This window comes from Phaenicophaeus curvirostris, chromosome 15 (genome assembly GCF_032191515.1).
Source record: "Phaenicophaeus curvirostris isolate KB17595 chromosome 15, BPBGC_Pcur_1.0, whole genome shotgun sequence".
Classification (NCBI taxonomy): Eukaryota; Metazoa; Chordata; class Aves; order Cuculiformes; family Cuculidae; genus Phaenicophaeus; species Phaenicophaeus curvirostris.
The window spans coordinates 3880386-3893399 of NC_091406.1; the positions used below are offsets into that span (position 1 = coordinate 3880386).

Genomic DNA, 13014 nt, shown 5'->3' on the forward strand with positions numbered 1-13014 from the left:
GATGTGCTGAACAGTGCTACTGCATAAGAGATTTGGGGCAGCAAGCAGCAGGTGAGATGCACTGCATTTATATTTTAATTAGCTCTTGCTAGGAGTTTCTTCAGAGGCAGGTTATCTAACCCTTAATTACTATTTGTCCACCTACATTATTAAAATCTTTCTTGTGTCCTTCCGTTTCAAGGACTTTTTGTACCTCATGAAAACTATATTGCTAAGATTGCATATAAATAACTATTCTCATACAATCCCAAGTGATAATTTTATAAGTCTGTTGAGCACCAATTGTAATGACAGAACTTTAGCAAAAAAGTATTATTTTAAAACACAAAAAAAAGTCCTCTGGAACTTGTTTGTTTTCATGAATTTTTACCATTTGTGGGCTACTTAAATATTCAGGAATTGCATTCCTTTGTAGAAATAAACTCTCAAATTATCATGATCTGTAAAAAAACAACCCTACTTTTTTTTAATTCCCTATTCCACATCACATTGAGTATGTTAATAAGAATAAATATTTTTTTCCTACAGTGAGAATACAATATAATCTTCAGATTATGTCTATTTCTGGAAGCATTAATATACTAAAGGAATATGACAAATTTGAAGTATACTAGTGGTATGTGTACTTCTGAGGTATATCACTGACATACGTATATATATATGTGGCTTGCACAGAACCTTTCAATAAAGTAATGAAACTGGAAAGCACTTCTGGAAATACAGAAATTTGGCAAAGGGTTTCTAAAGATTTTTCTGGTATTTATTTACTTGCATCCATTTGCCAATGTTGGGGATATAAAACCACCATGAGACTATTTAACAGTGATTGCTTGTTTGCTCCTGAAGGATTCACATACCTGCCAGTGCCAGTCTAGACCAAACTGTCAGCTCTTTTTCTACTGAAAATAAGCTGGAATATTAATCAAGTATTAACGTTGTTAACTCTGGGTGTGAGGCCACAACACTCACACTGGAGTAACTCTCACTGAAGCAGACAGGATCATTGAACCCAATGAAGCATCCTTACTAGAACTGAATCCCATGCAAGTAAAAACTCCCTTTTAAATTATTGTGTCTTTCCAATTTTGATTCACAGTAAAAGTAAAAAGAATTTGTAAGATTTTGCCCTAATTTTAGTGGCAGGAGTGGTTGATAGTTTGTATATTTTTTTCTCATTAAAGACTTACTACAGAGTTTCAAAGGGAACAGCCTGAGAATGTAGGTTTTTTTTTCTTGTCACTTTTAAATTGAAGAGAGTATAGCTACAAATACTGAAATGGGTGCTTTAACACTTGAATAGTTTTCTGAATTAAAAATAATGCATTCCTAGCAGGCATCCTACCCCAGTTTACACACAACATAGATTTTATTATTCTAGTATTACTGATCATGGTTGTAGCTGTATAACAGTCATAAGTCAGAAAAACTTATGTTGATGACTGCGCCACTGAAAATGATTTTTTTTGATGACTGATTTATTTTAGAAAGGGAAGCAATGCTATTTACGCCATGTAAATGACTTAGAGAAATAATGTAAATGACACTGGACACTTACAAACTCATTATAATTGAAATCTTGAATAACTTGTAAGAGAGTTCTGCAAGTTCTACTTTTACGTTTGAAGTGATAATAAACTTCATAAAAATCTCTTTATCATTTGTCTCTTTTTTCATGAAATTCATGATATACAGATACAGCACCAAACCATTAAGATGCAATGCAATTTCAATTATTTTACAGAGAACCAGAATTGATTAATTTATACCTTTTAAGTTTGTAACCGAACTAGATGTACTGGATTCTTAAGCCATTACACCAGCCTCTAGAGCTCTGTCTCTAAAATAGATTGCTTAATTAAAGAGACTTACCTTTCATAGAAAAAATGAGTCTCCATTTTTGTAATAATCTAATTTTTATTCCTGTTGCAAACTAGAGATTCTAAGCAATCACAGTGTGCAACATAAAGGATGGCTCTGTTATAATATGTAATATTCAGTTCCATATATTTATTAACTGGAGAATGCACAATGATCTGAATCGAGGTATCGATACATCTGGCAGTTTCTGAAACTTCTTTTTCCTCCCTCACCCCTCTCAACTGGCAACTAAGACTTGATCAGACACGTAAAACATACAGTACCCTAAACATATTCAGCCCAAGGGAAAAAGCACCAGGGTAAATTACCTTAAATTCAGTTTCAATGTTGGCTAGTCTGGCCAATTCATTGCTTAGCTCTAAAGCAGTAAGGACAGGGTCTTCACTGGAAAGAGACAAATAAGCAGCACTGGCTAATCCTTTGTAGGCGTTCATTCTCGATCGAGAGTGACTAAAGGAATCTTTCCTCTGCTTCTCGATACATTCATTGCACTTGCAAAAATAGTCATGTGGCCTTTCAATCCGTGCACCTTTTAGAAGTAAGATGTGAACAATTTCATATTCCTGGCAGTGGGCAGCAAGTATGATAGGGGTAATGTCATGGGAGAATCGAGTTCCATCTTCATCATAAGCATAAAAATCATCATCTCTCAGTTCCTGCTCAAGGGGACTGAGTGTGAGACGCTGTCCTTGTGCAAAAGCTGGATGGTTCAATATTGCTTCTACAATGCGCACGTATCCTTTACTGATGGCTAACAGGAGCGCATCTCCAACTCGAGCGAGGTTCTCCTTTTTGAGGAGGAGCTCTGTCACTTCCAGATGTTCATTCCCTACAGCTAACTGAAGGGCATTTTGTCCCATATAATCAACGCAATTAAAGTTCAAAGTTTTGGATTCCTCCAGCATTTTTCGCACAACAGGAATGTTGCCATATTCTGCAGAATCAAGAAAACGTTCCTCTTCTGCAGTCAGGCTGGTGCCTTTCTCATTGAACATGTAGGCTGGCCCTCGGATGGCCTGCCTCCGGCCCTTCTCCCGAAGGGTTGTGTGCCTCCGATGCATGTTTTTATAATTGCTGTTTCTCAACCTGCAGAAAACCAGAAAAGAAGTTGGTTAATTTCTCAGAGATTCATAATTGCACATAACCTCAAAAAAAGGTTAGAAATATCTTGCTATGATCAGATCTTGGTAGCTTTTTATGTTCATTGTTTAAAATCATTTAGGATACAAGTGAAATAAAGTAGATTAGTTTTCTGAACAAAAAGCAATTTCCCTTCTGACTTGCACATCCTTCTGGATTTCAAGAAGGACACACAGCACACTCTTAATTTGAGAAATAGCAATAAAAACCCCCAAAAGTGTGAATACCTTGCTTCCCATTTTTATTGTTTAGGGCTTCATTACTCAGTATTTAGGAATGATATCCATGACACAATATTTCTCCAAATTACTCTTCTTCACTTGTATCTTTGAGGACATGAGCCTCGGAGAAAGTTAGCAGGACTCCCTGTGTCAACAGGCCTTGGATTAAGCCAGCAAACTATGTTCCATAATGTTAAACAGCATGCTTCTCATTTTAAAGACACAGTAACAAGGATAATATATTCTGCATTCTGCTGAGATTCAGCTGGTGTAAGCAAATCACCTATTCATTCACTGCTTTTTTTTCATGCTTTGTAATACCATTTTTCTGTTTCCTGTTCTAGAGCAGTTTAATGAATATCTAATTTTCTCACTGAAACACAGTTGACAGCATCTCTAAATTCAAATATTTGGATCCAGGGGCCAGCCTTGAAAAACACTGGGATAACTCCTCATTTAGTCCCACATCACTTCCCAGTGAACAACTTTCAGCGAGCTATCGCAGAAAGACAAGAACACAGGTATCTGACCACAAATAAAGGGCAGATCAGAAAGGGGAATTAGCTTCCCCCCTGATTATGTGGCTGAAATGTCTTCATTTGGAGTTGGTGGGATGGAGACAAACTATCCTCATTCTATCTCTCTGTACCTCCCAGATAAAACTATGCTACGTTATACTGGGCTTGAGGGGAAGTAAACACCACATTGTATGGAATTAACTGAAATTCTAGACTTATCTGTATTTTTAAAACATTCACACTTTGCATTCAGTGCCGTTTCAATGTTGCTCTTCTTTTTTAATATTATTGCAATAGCTTCTCAGTAAAATCATAGTCCCTTTTTTTAGAGTTTAAGCACATGGAGCTAATTGCCGTGCCAAGCACACAGAATGTGCAGCATGACTGAAAAGGTAAAAACACCTCTTTCACAAAAAGGATTTGTACTCAGTCCAATAGCAAATCCTAAATCACTTTGGTAAAATTTTCAGGAGCCTCTAAGCTGCAGTGGACAGATGCAACAACAAAGCAGGTGTTAACACTCAGTGGGTGGCAAAGGTTCATCTTTCCACTCTCCATCTGTTCTCCAAGTCAGTTTTGACCTTCAGTCAATGAAAAGTTCATGTGTTGCTCTGAAAAAGTACTACTGGGGTTTGCAAGTGCTCTCATGACTGATGAGAGGAAAAGATACTAAGAGACGAAGTGGAGAAGATACATTGCCTCCAATAATATGTTCTTTGGGAGAAGAGAAAAGCAATCAAGCAAAAACCTGGTAACAGAAACACACAGAATACCTAAAATGCCAGGACACAGAAATCCTCAAAGCAGTTGTTCTTATACAGCACAAACATCTACATTCATCTAACATATTAATTCAGCACTTTTTTACTGATCTAAACCCAAAAGACAGTACTGAAGAGTTTAAAGCAAGTCTTACAGCAAATTTCCAGCAGCTACATTAAAATTTAAACAAATCCTAAGAAAGCAGTTTTGTGACCATGCAAAGCCGGAAGTGAAGTTCATAATTAAGTACCTGTCCCCTTCAGTTTTAATGCATTAGTATAACAACTTAAAAAAACCTGGAAGAAACTGAATGTATCATCATCTGACCCACTGAGAGAGTGCTGTATGAATCTTAAAGCTAATCTCTTCCAGTACAGTTGAAAGCTGAAGAACAGAGATGAGGGATATAAGAATAATGAAGGAGGTATGATTAAGAAAATTAATTCAAAAAATTGCATTATTTTGTCTGTAAGAGAAAACAATAAGAGCTAAACCAACAACATTGACATATCAAACAGTGAAAGGGAGACAGAAGACTCCAAAGCAGCAAAATGCTTGGGATTAATTAGGGTCCCTTTGAAGTCAACAGTACGAGCTCCATTGATTTCAGTAAGTCTAAATTTTGCAAACCCATATGCATGCACACACATACACATACCACGTCCCCAGCAATCATCTTTCATCTCAAAAGCAGTCCCAGTAAGGTCAAGAGGACTGACTCATGCTTAACACACATGGTATTTAACAGCATCCACAAGTGCTCAGCTAAACTGGAGCTCATGCCCTTAGCTCTTCAGAACATCTAAGTTTTAAACCTGCACTGAAGTGTTACTGAGTTCAAGTAAGGACTACACATACAAATAAACACTTCTGAACTGTGACTTTGTTAAATGGTGAATTACATTATCAGAAAGCACTTTACACATTAGCAGTTTGGGGATTTCCTAGATGTTAATGTAAACCTCTTAAAACGTTAAGCAACACAAAAGGATGAGCTCATGATGACTTAAGCAACGGTTGCTGGGATCAAGTGGAACCTGATCCATTTCCAGTAGCTGCTCAATGATGACCCATGAGAATTGGGCAGGATTGCTTATGCCTAAATATTTTAGGGCAGCTAATTGCAACAGGTGTTTCAAGCCAGAGGAATTTCTCTAGGCTTTTCTGATGTTCAAAACCCATGTATTTTTATGTTCTAGAACTATTATCTGGTAAGATATTTGGCAACTTGTTGTTGTATTTAATGGTCGGTACTGGGAGCAGCTTAGAAATATGGATCATTTCCAGCAGTGAGGATTCTTTTGAGTATTTGATGTCCAAGCATAATTCTTGATAATCTGGGTTTTTTTTCTTACAAAGCTTTTTTTTTTCCCCTGGTATGTTATTACCTCTAAATGACAGTCCAGATAGGTGGGACTGATAACCTTATGATTATACCCAAAATAAACATAAAACTACATAAAATAACACTGTTGGCCCTGTTCTAAGATTATTTTCCTCAAGGAAGGAAGTTAGAGTTTGGCCTACAGCTTTTTCACTCTGGTTTGTTGTGTAAGTTATAACATGCCAAAACAGAACCTTCATTTCACTTTTTTTCAATTCAGAGAGGGTGCTGGTTTCATACACTGGTTCTAGCAACAGAAATTGTGAGAAAAAGAGGAAACAGCCAAGCAAATCTGCCCTCTGAAAAGAGAATTACGATAAATGTTCTGCAGGGATGTCCCTACAGCAGAGAGTTGAACTCCACTGCCTGCGAGTAAGGGCAAGAGTAACATAATTCAGAAAGCTTCACCTCAGATGAATTATGACCCCCAGTCCTGCTCATGACAGAGAAGATCAATATCTCATCTGTTGCACTTTATCATCTTTATAGAGAACAGGAGATGAATAAAAAATTATACTTTTAACTTCGAATAATTACATGAGAAATGCTCAGCTATGAACTCCTATTCTGAAAAGAAAGTTATAATTATGTTTGACCTGAGCACTGAATCGTGATAGAGAAGCAGTAGTGCAAAGAGTAATGTATGCAATAGCTGAAGATCTTGGAGACTGAACCCTACCACAATATCATGACTGTACATGGTAGCCTTTTTGTATCCTGCTTTTCAGCTACATGCAGGCAGTTTTAGAACTAATCATATTGACGGAGCGTGTGCAATGTGCCCTCTTAAAAAAAGTAATTTAACTTGATTGCATTTATCTTACCATTTTTGTTTAAAGGTGATTTGCATTGAAATGACTTTGTATTTGCATATTTTATTGAGACAGCTAGTAATCAAACTTACCAGGAACTGCAATTAAATATTGTGCTTTTCTAGGAATGAACGCCAATTTACGCAGTGTTGTTGGAGAGAAAATGTTCTGGGAAAATAAAACTGAAAATTTCAGGGCCCAAGTGCTGCTTGGAGCAAAGCACACCCAGCTTTCCCAGCTTAGGGAGCCACAAAATGCCTGGACTCCTGTGGCAAGTGGAGAAGAATAGCAGTTTCTGAAACGTGATTTAGCTCTTAACGAATCATCCTCCAGGAGCACCTTGGCTTCTAATTAAAGTGGTTTAAAGTAGATCCTTGCAGCTTGCACTGATGATACTAGGCTCCAAGACACTCAACATCTGAAAAGGGAACATGGCATAACATGAGATTTGTTCTTAATGTGGTGTCACTGAAAACACTATTGAAGCCGAAGCTCTCCTTTTTAGCAACCACACTCTCTTAACTGGTCTGAGTGCCAGACATACCGGGTAGGGGAGATGTAGGAAGGAAACCGGGATGCTTCATGTTGAGGCTGCTCCAACAAATGCCTTTTATCCTTGATCCCCCTTTCCACAGTGCTCCATACTATGTCACACAGGACCATCAGCAGCCTCTTTAATCCCACATGAGAATTTATGGCATGGCAGGGCTTCCACCCTAAGGCTAAGGCTTGGAGAAAATCAAAGGCCTAAATACCTTAAGAGACTAAACTGGGGGCTTTACATGTGGCTTTGAACCAGAACTTTAAAAGCATGTAAGACAGGCTGAATAGTACTTGCTTGAGGTTTTAAAACATCTGAAGCCTGAATAGGTACTGAAATCAATGTGTATTAGGTACTGCGGCAATTCTAGAATTCTCAGATGATGTCAACTTTTACTTGTCTTAAAGCCTAAAAAATTAGTAGGGCATTTACAAAGGCAGGTTTAGGAACTTAAAGTCTCTGCCTATGGTTTGGATTTGCTTTCAATCAGTGGAGGGAGGTTGGCAGAAGCCTCCCAGTGCCCTCTCAATAGCCCCTTTTGTTGAGAAGCTACAGAAGAAATTTAGGATAAGTAACCATTACTATACCCCACATTGGGTAAAGCAACCATTAAAGGAGGTTTTGATGAGACATTGATTCTTTCTTATTGAAAAAGAAATTAAAGTTTCTGAAAGCTATTTTGCAAGCATTACCCTTGGTTCACACAGAGCCTCAGAAGCTGTCAGATTGACACTCTGCTTATTATTTTTCCAGCTATTAACATCAGTATTTCTAAAAAGAATGAGGGGACACAAAGGCTGCAGACTCCCTGAGGCCTCTTTGGAATTGCCACAGTTCTTATACATAAAATAGACCGTTTTCCTCTACTGACCCTTGTTTTCCACACAGAAAACCTGATCCGAGACATGCTATAAACAAGAAAAACAATTGCATTATAAAAATTAAGGAAATTAAGTTCTACAGGCAGACAAAAATTGATATAGAAATAAAGTCTTTTAAAAGAGTGAGCCAAATCACTCAGGGAAAAAATAATAGGATGTTGCATCTTTTAGTTAAAATAATTGCAACATGTTTTGCAGCAGAGTCCAGACTCCAGAGCAGGAACACAGACTGAACACAAACTGCACGCTTTTACTATCTTATATGCAATAGTCTACTCTTGTGTTCTAAATGCTTTGTGGGCACATATTAGAGCTCTCCAATACCCTCTTTTTCTCCAATAGCCTTCTAAATCTTACCTTAAGTCACAGTATCATCTTTTAAGTACCCTTTTCCACATATTACTGAATATCCATTTTCACATACGTATACAGTCTCACGTCATCTGAGGTGGTTGTTTTTGATTAATAGCAGCTTATTCCAAAGATTTCTATGCTTTGAAATGCTGAAGTATCATTTTATTCTATCTTAGGATAGCCAAAACACTAATTAAGAACTGTTAGCAGCATGGTTCTTCCATTTGGAAAGTTGCATTAATCTCTAGAGACAACTAACAGAATATTTTTTGCCTATATTCAGGCAGATGTTCATCCACTTGCAAAGTAGTTCTACAAAGCAGTTACAGGGAATACTATCCCCTCCCCACTGTTTCAACCCTTCATCTAGAAAAAAGAAAATGATATTTCAAGGTCAACGTTTGGAAAAAAGCCTCTCCTTGTGGAAAGCATAGGTGCAGTCAGCTAAACCCCACCTTTTCAAATCCCTTTAAGAAATGGCAGTGAAAGATACATTCAGGAAGTCAAACAAGGCCTCTCATTTCACTAAAAGATGCCAATGAATGATGCAACTAACATTCCCATCCTCTTCTTGTCATGAAGCATAAGGTCTGAGGCCAATAACCTAGAAACGCTGAGAAAAGACCACTGAATCTTTATTAGCATCTAAATTTCCACATCTTCCCTGATCTCTGTTAGAAAGAAGGCAGCTCTCCCTTGTGGTTTGAAAAAAGGGAAATGGATTTTGGCTTTCTACCAGCCATCTTTCACAAAAAAACATCCACTGCTTCTCAGTTGTCTTCCCCCTCCCCTCATAAATGAAGCATTGACATTTTCTTTCCCATTCCAAAGTGACATCATGCACAAATACAAGACTTTTACAGCAGGACATATTGTAAAATAATCACCTTAGTACCTGCATTCAATGTCTTCCTGCTTTAAAATATATGTGCTTCATTTTATTCATTCCTTCCTTGCTTCCTCTTAATACATGGTTGTGAAGATGTCTGATTATTATAATGGTCTCAGAGCACATATGATATAGACATATCAAAATCAAGCCTACTTTAACATTCTCTCCCATTCATTAACATGTTTGGCCACCAAATGAACTGTCATGATAAAAATGAGTCCTACTCTTTCAATCTGGCTTTGGGAGCTAGGAATAATTCCCCCTCATTGTTGAAGCACTTTAAAACTCAGGCTCAAATCATACTGAGGACACAACACAGGAATACCTGTTCATTCATAAATTTTTACTACTGGGAAGAGAAACGAAAAATATTTCTGATTGTGCAAGCAGGGGGCAGTGTAACGCTGATTTTAAACAAACAGTTCTATTACAAAGAGAAACAAAAAGCTCTGAAAAGAACTCAAAATCTTGGTTCTAGCTGTATTTCATTTTCCCCTATTGCCGCACACTTTTCATTGATTGCGTCGTAGTTATTTCTATACAAGAAAAAATGTGAAGAGAAGGACTCCTTACAACTGTTAGACAAAACAACCCGCAACAGGCATGATAGAGTTTCCTGTACTTACACTTCTCAATTTTCCTCATTCCACCTTGGCCACACTATTCTCAAGAAAAAAGAAACCCTTAAAAAATTATTCGCCCAGCTACAACAGAGTAGAACATTGTGGCTTTGAACCCTGTGGCCAGCAATAAACAACAAGCCCTTTGAGGTACGCTGAAACCGAGCATATTCACACAAATTCGAATGGCAGAAAGCCAAACCGATTTCACAAGCAGCCACCCACCTCACTCACACCAAACCCACACCCAGGCTTGTCGGAGACCGAGCCGCCGAAACACACCTCTAACCCCAACAAAACTTCTCAGGGCATAACTGGGGGCCGGCATTGGAGTCAGGGCGCTTCTCAGAGGAGCTGAGAGGGGAGCCGGCTCTGGAAGGGGCAGGGCAGCAGCTTACATGTGCGCGTCGGGGCCGGGTCCGCTTCAGCCTAGAGCCGCGGGGCGGGCGCGGCCCCCATGGCGCTGTCCGCGGTGCTGAAGAGCCGCTGTCCGCGGTGCTGAAGCGGCGCTCCCGCTGCTGCCGCTCAGCGCGGCCGGACGGGGCGGGCGGCGATCGCGCTGCTGCAGCCGCCGCCGGAGCGGTCGAGGCGGCGCCTCATCCTTAGCCCCGAGGTGCCGCCGGGGATTCGCTTCCTGGAGAAGGAGCCCGCTGAGAGGTTCGCATGTGAGTGGCGTTGTCCTGCCCGTCTTCCCTCCCCCTTCTTCCCACGCCGCGGTCCTCCTGTAGGTGTGGATTTGAACGATTTTTTTTTTTCTCAGCGCGCCCCCTTCTCGGCCGGAGCTGAGCGAGTGCCCTTGCGCCTTCCCAAAGCTGCCCCAGAGCAGGTGTGGCCAGAGCGCCTTCCTGGAGAGCCCAGGGCTGCCTGCAGGCTGCCCAGTGGGGCGGGGGGCTCCGTCGGGGGCTCGCCCCCTCACACGCCGTGCGCCTGCCTCATCGGGCTGTGCCGCCCCTCCACTGGGAGTGGTTCCTGCTGCTTCTCCCCCTTTGCTGTGCCCAGGGTGAGAGCGTTTTCTGCCTTCCCTAGGACAGCTTCTCCCCTGGGAGGCGGCGGAGGAGGGGTCTGTATACGCGGGTGGCCGGGGTGGAGCGGGGAAATGAAACCAACACGTGAAATAATCAGTCAGAACGAGCAGTCCCCTCTCTTGCTTGGCACAGGAGACCCACCAGAATACCAGCTTCAAATTGCACCCTTCTGCACTCTTATCCAGAGCAGTAAGAGAAGGCTGTTCCTCCTGGGACCCTTCCCTCACACCGCTGCCCCCACAGGTCCAGCCACACAGGGCTCTCTGAGCCCATGACCTTCCCTGTCCTTCCTCATCTCTGCAGCTCCTTTACCCATCTTTTCCTCCTTACCTGGACACGGGGATCCCCACCACACCATGCACTCCATTGTAATTACCAAATAATGCCAGCTGCCTCACCTGGTGTGTCTCTGAGAGTTTAAACCTGAAGGAAACCCTCTCTTTGGAAAGGCAACAGTGGGAAGCAGTGCAGGCCTCTCCAAGCAGCCCATGTGAGATAATGACAGGATGTAGATTTGCACCCAAGCCCTTCCTCTCCCACCTCCTCATAGCTGAGAGTGAAATAAGGGCATTAAGAGATTTTTCACCATCTCTCTGGCTCAAATCTGTGTAATCACATAGTCTGACAATGTTATTTGATGGAAGCACCTGAGAGAACTGATGGGCATAGGTACCAACCATTTTAGCATGGACCACTGAGAACCTGATATTTCTGTAGCAGTGCTGTATAAGCATCCCAGACCATACCTTTAAGAAAGACTTAAAGACAGCTGGCAGAGGGCTTTCATCTCACATCACTAAGTAGCTAAGTTACCTTTGCCAGCCTGAGCTGTACTCATGATTGTGAGGAGGGTGAGCTTTTTCCTACTAAGAGCTTGAAATATGGCTTGAAATAAAGCGGAAGAGTGTATTAACCTCTGTCTCTTGAGGGAGACGCCTATACCTGTGGAATTCACTGCACTGTTTTTGACACTGTCTTCTTGGGCTGATCCATCCTGCCCTCTAAAATGCACTAACTGCTTTGTTCTTGCCTTCATTTATTGCTTTTTATTTCCCTGAGAAAGTCAGGAGAGTCCAGATGGGTAAACATGTGAGAAAGATTTGGATGCCACCAGGCTCAGGGGAAAATAGTATTCTGTGGGGAAAGATAGCCTATGAAAATAAAAGAGAATAAAACAAAACCAAAACCAACCAACAAAACCAAACCCAAAACCCCCCAAAAGAACACCTCCATAGTCGTATACTCAACTTATCCTGTTGAAATAATTTTGAAATTATATATTTTTCCACAGACAAAAATCTCTTGCTAATGCAGCTTGAGGGTAAGAGCAATCCCTCTATTTTTACTTCTGAATAACTTCTTCTCTAAGGAAAACCAATAACCCTCTAAGTATCTTGATATTCGCCTGTCCTTTCCCCCTTTAGGGTTTTATTTTTTGCCATTCAATATTTGTTTGTCACCATAACAAACTGATTAAGAATCAAATGCAGGCTCTTGCCTTAGAAGTATTTATTTACATTTCCTTTCAAAGGCTTGGGAATACTTGCAAAAGGTCAATTTATTCACTTTTTTATTTTTAATTAGATAGATGGGAAGTGAAGTTTAGACAAAACCAGTATTTTTAGATTTATTTTATTCATACATAGTATTGCCAGATTATCTGAAAAATAGTCATTTTAGGGTTGAATACATGATTGTTTTGATTACGCACCTTTCTCCCATATAGATCTTGAAAGAATATCAAGTATGGAACTAATGTACTGAGTTAGTGCTCCATGTGCCTGTATAGCTGCAATTATGTTTCCTGATCCTCCTTAGTAATATGAAGACCTCAAATTCCTCTCAATGTTTATAGTTTTGAAAGCTCTTGAGATTATTATTGCACTCAGGATTCCTTATTTCCAAATATTATTTTATTACCAGACATGCTGGAAAAAGAGGGTTGCATGAGAATGCCTTAAAATTAATGTAAAGTTCTACTTATTT

General features: G+C 40.1%; 1 protein-coding gene across 3 annotated transcripts in view; it reads right to left on the bottom strand.

Moving 5' to 3' along the window:
- Nucleotides 1-13014, bottom strand: part of TRPC7 (transient receptor potential cation channel subfamily C member 7) — an 89097-nt gene that overhangs the window by 52856 nt on the left and 23227 nt on the right. For all 3 annotated transcript variants that reach the window (XM_069869028.1, XM_069869027.1, XM_069869026.1), the window contains exon 2: nucleotides 2187-2964. In XM_069869028.1, the coding sequence (XP_069725129.1) occupies nucleotides 2187-2939 (753 nt within the window). In that variant the 5' untranslated portion in view covers nucleotides 2940-2964. The remainder of the gene's footprint in view (nucleotides 1-2186; nucleotides 2965-13014) is intronic.